Source organism: Canis lupus, chromosome 6 (genome assembly GCF_003254725.2).
Source record: "Canis lupus dingo isolate Sandy chromosome 6, ASM325472v2, whole genome shotgun sequence".
NCBI lineage: Eukaryota > Metazoa > Chordata > Mammalia > Carnivora > Canidae > Canis > Canis lupus.
This window is the reverse complement of record NC_064248.1, coordinates 28387686-28395558: the sequence shown is the minus strand read 5'-3', so window position 1 is coordinate 28395558 and position 7873 is coordinate 28387686. Positions and strand designations below refer to the sequence as shown.

Below are 7873 nucleotides of genomic sequence, written 5' to 3'. Positions count from 1 at the left end.
AACAATTTTTAACATGAAAGCCTAGTCTTAACAGTGCTTTGGGAAAATAAGGAAGGAGCTGTGCTCAAGCTTAAGGAGAAGATATGTTGTATATATCTTCATGAGAAGTGTACATTGGCACAACCACTTTTGAAAACTCTTTCAACCATGACTTGTATACCCTCCAAGCCAACACTGCACCCTAGAAAAATGTTCACATACATGATTCAGGAGACTATACAAGCATATTCACAGCAATGTAAATAATAGTGGGGGTTTGAGGAGCCAAAAATAATCTAAATGTTGGTGATAGGAAAATAGATATATAAATCATGGTATACTAATATAGTGGAATGCTTCATGGCAGAGAAACGTAATTATATACAGCAGGGATGGATTGAAATGAGCAGAAGTATATTTTTTATTTTATTATTATTTTTTGAGGTAGGGAGAGAACTTGGGTGGGTGGGTGGGGGGACAGAGGGAGAGAGAGAATCTTAAGCAGGCTCCACTCCCAGTGTGGGGCCTGACATGGGGCTTGATCTCACGACCCTGAGATCACGATCTAAGTGGAAATGGAAAGTCAGATACTTAACTGACTGAGCCACTCAGGTACCTGAAATAGCAGAAGTATAATGCAGCCTGGAAACAGTTCTATCATGGAAAGATAAGCATAATTATATACATCGTTTAGGAATGTATACAGTAATTAATTACATAAAGAAAAATGGAAATGTTCTTATTTTTTAAGAGTTATTTATTTATTCATGAGAGACACACACAGAGAGAGGCAGACACAGGCAGAGGGAGAAGCAGGCTCCACGCAGTGAGCTTGATGTGGGACTCGATCCCAGATTCCGGGATCACGCCCTGAGCCGGAGGCAGACACTCAACCACTGAGCCACCCAGGTGTCCCAAGAAAAGTTGAAAAAGTTTTAAAAAGTCAGGACAGCAATTACCTTTCAGAAGAAGCAGGGAGAAGGTGGGACTTGGGAGGAGCACACAGGAAGCCTCAAAAGGACAGGTTAACATTCTGTTTCATAAATTGGGTTGTATAATCATTTTATTATGTTGTATGACTTACATTAACATATTCTTTTGCACATGTGCTTTCCTTGCACACTCTTAACAATGAAAGAATAAATTAATTGTCATATTGCTCCATGGCACAGAGTTACATTTCTACTGATGGTGTATGAGAGTGCCGATGAATGTAGATTTAATTTTTTTCCCTCTGGTTTGGGGATAGAGACTCCTAACTCTGGGAAACGAACTAGGAGAAGAAATGTGTGTGGGAAATATCAGAAAGGGAGACAGAACATAGAGACTCCTAACTCTGGGAAACAAACGGAGGTGGGCGGGGGGTGGGGGTGAATGGGTGACGGGCACTGAGGGGGGCACTTGACGGGATGAGCACTGGGTGTTATCTGTATGTTGGTAAATTGAACACCAATAAAAAATAAATTTATTATATATATATATAATAGAAAAGCGTCCCTATGGCCTTGGCAGAAAGACAGTTACTGACGATACACTGTTGCAAAATAGAGCAGTGTTTTATTTCACAAGCTGCTCCAGCTGGTTCAATGTCCTTTTGATGGTTCTATACAGTTTCCAAAGGTTGCAACATGTTGCATTCCTAGAAACCGAGGGGCGGGTCACTCCCCCCTGCCCTCCTCCGCTTCCTACCCTCCCATCAGGCCTGGGCACCTGCCGTTCCCCATTCTGGAAGACCTTTCACTGCTTTGTTGGCCTGGCCGACTCCTGGACCTCCCTTCAATATTTAAGTCCGGGCATCCCGGGTGGCTCAGCGGTTGAGCATCTGCCTTCAGCCCAGGGAGTGATCCTGGGGTCCTGGGATCGAGTCCTGCGTCGGGCTCCCTGCATGGAGCCTGCTTCTCTCTCTACCTGTGTCTCTGCCTCTCTCTCTGTGTCTCTCATGAATAAATAAAATCTTTAAAAAAAAAATTTTAAGTCCAAGGGCTAATGCCTCTTGCAAACTGCCCTCTCGCTCTTTGATGTCTCATCCCAGATCACCACCGCACCTGGGTGGTGATCGCTGGGTAAGTCGCTCCGTCACACCTCAGTTTCTGCAAAGATGCGATCAGCGGGGATGTCTGTGAGGGTGGTGCCAGAGGGCACAGAGCCCAGGATGCTGGGTGGTGGAGCGGCGCGGAGTTCGAATCCCCCGCCCCTCTCTCTGCGGGCTTGACGCTCAGTTTCTTTAGTGTGACTAAGGGATGCTCTGACTCCGTAAAGTTACTACTCGAGGAACCCGGCCACCGCTAAGCACCTCCGGGGGGGCCCCGCCCTTCCTTCAGGACCCCCGGGGCTGGTCCGGAGACTCCAAGGACCTCTCCTCTCCCAGTGCTGCATCCACTGCAAGCGCGGCCCGGCGTGCGGCGGGGAAAGTCCTCCACGTGGGAGGAGGGGCCTTGACGCAGGGCGCGGAGGAGACGACTCAGGAGGCGCTCTAGGCCGCCGGGCTCTCTGCGCTCACACGCGGGGCTCCTGATTGGCTGGAGGCCGCCGCGCGCGCGCGCGTCTTCCGGTCCAGAGGGTGGCCCCAAAGAGCACGACTTCCGGCAGGAGCTGCAGTCGTCGCTCGCGTCGGGCCCAATGGCGGCCCCGTTGCTCCACGCGCGGTTTCCCGGAGATGGGGCTGCCTCGAGCTCTGCAGTCAAGACTCTGGGCGCGTCGAGGACCGGGTGAGGAGACCCCGGGACGCTTCGCTCTGCGCCGTCTGGGACAGAATCCCAGGACCGGGGGTTAGGGCGGCGGATGTGAAAGGGCCTGGGGGCAGAGCTGATGGAGTCGGGGGAGCAACGGCTAGAGAGGGTCATCTCGGGTCCTCAGGAGTGAGCCCATGTCCCCGAAGCGGGTCGTAAAGATGGGAGAGGGGGCTGGGAGGGCGACTCTGTCCCCCGCACGGGCCTCCCCCACCGCCCCCCCGGGCCTGGGTACTAGCCTCTCCTTAACTCCTCCCTCCGGCGTCTTCGTCCAGACTTGGAAGGAGTTCCCTGGGCTCTTTGATTTATGGCGGGGGGTGGGGGGGTGGGGTTGCTGTCCTTCATGGCACACGGTGTCGTAATTTTTTGTTTGAAATTTGTTAACATGTGCACTTTTTTAAAGTATGTCTCAACTTTTTTTTTTTTAAGATTTATTTATTTATTTGAGAGAGAGAGAGAGAGAGGGGACGCAAGCTGCGGGAGGGGCAGAGGGAGGCAGGGAGAATCTCACGCCGACTCCGCGTTGAGCTAGGGACTGCAGGTGGGGCTCCCATCTTAAGACTCTGAGATCATGACCTCAGCCAAAACCAAGAGTCCCATGCTTAACAGATCGAGCCGCCCCGGCGCCCCTGTCGTCCTCAACCCTTAAAGCTCGTAACCCCCATGAAACATTTCAGGGTTTAACTTTTGAGAGTCATTATTAGTAGGATGCTGTTTTTCCGCCCTCCGTGTAGAGGAAGAAAACTTTGTGACACTTGGCAATTTTGTCATTCATAGTATTTAAGTGCCTATGCTTTCTTGTTTATTTATTTATTTTTAAAAAAGATTTTTATTTATTCATTCATGAGAGACACAGAGAGCAAGAGAGGCCGAGACACAGGCAGAGGGAGAAGCAGGGAGCCCGATGTGGGACTCGATCCCGGGACTCCAGGATCAGGCTCTGGGCTGAAGGCTGCGCTTAAACCGCTGAGCCACCCGGGCTGCCCTTCTTTCTTGTTTAGATGCTGAAGACAGGAGTTTATCAAAAGACAGTATTTCTGCTCTTAACAGAGCTTAGAGTCTAAGGAGGGAAAGGCAGTGGCCAGGCCAATAAATGAAGGAACAGTGTGGTTTCAGGTAGAGATAACCTGAAGAAATAAAACTGGGTGATGATGGGGGGAGAGGGAGAGGATGAGTACTTGAAGATCTCAGTCCCTCTAACATTTGACCTTCGGCTTGAATGAAGAGCAGAACCCAGTGAGTGAAGATCTGGAGCATGAGTGTTTCTGATAGAGGGAACAGCAAGAGAAATGGGAATCAGCTTGGCAAGTTTGAAGAATAGAAACCAACTGGCTGCAGTACGTTAGGTTGGAGATGAGGTCAGAGAGGTAGGCCAGGGCCAGATTAATGTAGGACGTTGAAGATAAGCGACAGAGTTTGGGTTTGTATTCTAAGTGAGGTGGGAAACCTTTGGAGAACTTGACAGGAGAGTAGAGTAGCATGATCTGTCTTAAATTTTGGAAAGATCATTAGATCACTGAATGAAGAATGTTGGGAGGTTAGAGTGGAAGCAGGGAGGCCAGTTAGGCTTTAGCGGTAGTCCCAGTGAATGATGTTGGCTCAATAAATGTTGACTGTTACAATTTTCAGCCTTCTCTGTTCTGCACTCAATAGTGTGGTAATCTCGGTTCTACAGGCTTTCAGATATGCTCACGTTAGAGAATGATTTCTTCAATTCTCCCCCAAGAAAAACTGTTCGGTTTGGTGGAACTGTGACAGAAGTCTTGCTGAAGTACAAAAAGGTAAGAGGAGATAATGTGATGTTTGGTGTCCTTTCCCCACCATGCTTTATTGAGATATAATTGATATGTGAAGATTTGGTTTTTGTTGGCTAGGATATAATTGTAGCCTTTATACTAAACACCAGTAGACATAGTAAAATGAATTTTAGACGTCAATCTTGAAGTCAGTTATTTAATAACAACAGTATGATGCTATCAGCTGAAAATTAGTAATAGCCTCTTTGCTGAAGTTGTAGACCTTCAAATGCTTTATTTGCATAATATCTTTAAAAAACTATCAAATGCTAGGATAAAAAATCATTAGATCAGAGCATTTTCTTTCCCTTTTTAAAGACATTTTTTAGAGAGCAAGCACATGGGGGAGGGGCGAAGGGAGAGGGAGACAGACTCCCTACTGAGTGCAGACTCCATCTCACAACCTGGAAATGATGACCTGAGCTGAAACCAGGAGTCGAACTCTCAACTGTCTGAGCCACCCACGCACCCCAAGAGCATTTTATTTCTTTTTTTTTTTTTTAATTTTTTTAAACTTTTATTTATTTATGATAGGCACACAGTGAGAGAGAGAGAGAGGCAGAGACACAGGCAGAGGGAGAAGCAGGCTCCATGCACTGGGAGCCCGACATGGGATTCGATCCCGAGTCTCCAGGACCGCGCCCTGGGCCAAAGGCAGGCGCCAAACCGCTGCGCCACCCAGGGATCCCGAGCATTTTATTTCTTAAGGAATTACCTAAGCATTGTTTTGGGACAATAAACCAACTCTATCAGTAGGGATTTGTTTTGTTTTTTGGTTAGGTTTTGTGTTAGTTTAGAAGTGATTCTACTAAATCTCAGTGATGGAAGAAAAATATGAATGTCTTTTTGTATGTATAAGCATTTTAAATCCATATATGTGAAAGGATGGTCTCTTCTGTCATCAGCTGTTGTATTCAGGTGTCAATAGGCACGTATACCTAGATGTGAACAACCTGTTCGTATTCATTTTCTTTTTTTCCAAGCCTCCTAGCTCCACTCACATGAGTTTTTAAATTTTTGTAGTTAGAATTTTACAATCCACTGATCTGTGAAAGTTATTTTATTTTATTTTTAAAAATTTTTATTTATTTATGATAGTCACACACACAGAGAGAGAGAGAGGTAGAGACATAGGCATAGGGAGAAGCAGGCTCCATGCACCGGGAGCCCGACGTGGGATTCGATCCCGGGTTTCTAGGATCGCGCCCTGGGCCAAAGGCAGGCGCCAAACCGCTGCGCCACCCAGGGATCCCTGATCTGTGAAAGTTATGATGTTCCGTTTGTAATAGTAAAAAGTCCTGCTATTTGTTTTTTAACAGGAAATTGAAGCAAACTACTTTTTTCCCCCCCATTCTTGTTTAGGGTGAAACAAATGACTTTGAGTTGTTGAAGAACCAGCTATCAGATCCAGACATAAAGGTAACTAATTTACATTTGATCATGAGCAAAGTTGTTGCCACAGATTGAGTTTGCAATTTTGGCCCTATTCTGTTCTCAAGAACTTGCTCTCAGTATGATCCCCCACTTTAATGCGGTGGCTCTCAATCAGGGACACTTTTGCCCCCAGGACACATGCGGTGATGAACTGAAGACATTTTTGGTTGTCACATCTTGGGGAGGGAGGGCTTCTACTAGCATCTAGTGAGTGGATGATGGGTGCTGCTAAATGTCCAGCAAAGTACAGGGCAGCCCTCCATAGCAAAGAAGCATCAAGTCCAAGATGTGCTCAGGAGAATCCCTCCTTCATCTTTCCTTTTGGAACCTCTTTGGTCTGTGTTGCATGCAGCTCTCATGTCTTTCCACTGCTAAAACAAAAACACAAATTGACTTGTGTTTCAAGCTGCTACTACTACTACTACTCTTTTCAGCATTTTTGAAAATGTTTCAAGAGAAGTAGCTTTTAAGATATATACCTGTCACATAGTCATGACTCAGTAAATTTTGTTTCCCTTTTTTCTCCCAATTCCCAGTTTTGGAAAAAATAGTCTATTACCATGGTAATGGTAGATTGCCTGAGATCAAATCCTTACTCTGTTTCCCAGTGTGTGATCTTGGGCAACTTGTTTAACCTCTCTGCTTTTGTTTTTGTCTTTGTAAAACCTGAAAAACAAGAGTGGGCTTTTAAATTAGAGGTTTTAGAGGATCCAGTGAGTTAACATATGAGAGGTGCTAGGACAGTTCCTGACACAAGGGGCTTTGTAGTTTTTATCTGTTGTTTCTGCTGACAGTGCGTATTTTCTCATTTCCTGTACATGTTTAAATCCACTGTGAGTGGATGCTATGATAACTATGATAGAGATCTTTATCTTTTTACATGTGCCTTTTGTGACTGCAAGAGGTCCTCTGCATCTACTTTATTTGCTACCTATTTGAGCATGGGCTCTGGCTACATGGGTTCCCTCCCTTACTGGCTTTGTTACTGGGTAAATATACTGCACTTCTAAGCCTCACTACCCCCCGCTATAAAATGGAAACCAGTGGTAGCACCTACCTCATGGGGTGGTTGTAAGGATTAAATGAGTTATTGTGTGTTAAAATTTTAGAACAGTGCCTGGCATGGTAATTACTATATTAGTGTTTACTATTATTATTACTTTACTGACAAAACTCCTGCTGTTTGAGATCCAGCTGAAGTATCTTTTTAAAATTTATTTTATATTTTAAAGGATTTTATTTATTAGAAAGTGGTTGTGAGAGAGAGCATGAGCAGGGAGAGCGGGAGAGGGGCAGAGGAGAGGGAGAAGCAGATTCCTGCTAAGCAGGAAGCCTGATGTGGGGCTTGATCCCAGGACCCCGGGATCATGACCTAAGCAGAAGATAGACACTTAACTGACTGAGCCACTCAGGCCCCTCCGAAGTGGCCTCTTTATTTTTATTTTTTATTTTTTAAAAATATTTTATGTATGTATTCATGAGAGACACAGACAGAAGCAGAGACACAGGCAGAGGGAGAAGCAGCTCCATGCAGGGAGCCAGATGTGGAACTTGATCTGGGTCTCCAGGATCACACCCTGGGCCAAAGGGAGGCGCTCAACCACTGAACCACCCAGGCGTCCCGTGAAGTGTCCTCTTTAATTGAATATTCCTTGGTTCTCTATAAGTACATGGTGTTCATTCACTCTATTCTCCACCCTTCCAGCGGATCTTCCTAATCACAAATCTGTCCTACAAGGACTTCGGTAATTTATCTCTGCCCCTCTTTGATTCCCTGATTTATCAGTTGACCTGCTTCCCACATAGTCTAGCCATAACTGAACTACTTTTGATTTTCTGAATACATGCTTGTTACTCAGTGAGGGATGTAGCCCCCAGAGAACACCCAGTCTGTTTACAGACAGCAGAAGTGTAACTTCCTGTTTAAAACTTTCC

At 45.8% G+C, this 7873-nt stretch overlaps 1 protein-coding gene across 1 annotated transcript in view; it reads left to right on the top strand.

The window, feature by feature from the left end:
* Positions 1-2527: 2527 nt before the first annotated feature.
* Positions 2528-7873, top strand: part of RRN3 (RRN3 homolog, RNA polymerase I transcription factor) — a 28967-nt gene continuing 23621 nt past the window's right edge. The window contains exons 1-3 of the mRNA XM_025416450.3: positions 2528-2687; positions 4384-4489; positions 5867-5923. Of these exons, the coding sequence (XP_025272235.1) occupies positions 2599-2687; positions 4384-4489; positions 5867-5923 (252 nt within the window). The 5' untranslated portion in view covers positions 2528-2598. The remainder of the gene's footprint in view (positions 2688-4383; positions 4490-5866; positions 5924-7873) is intronic.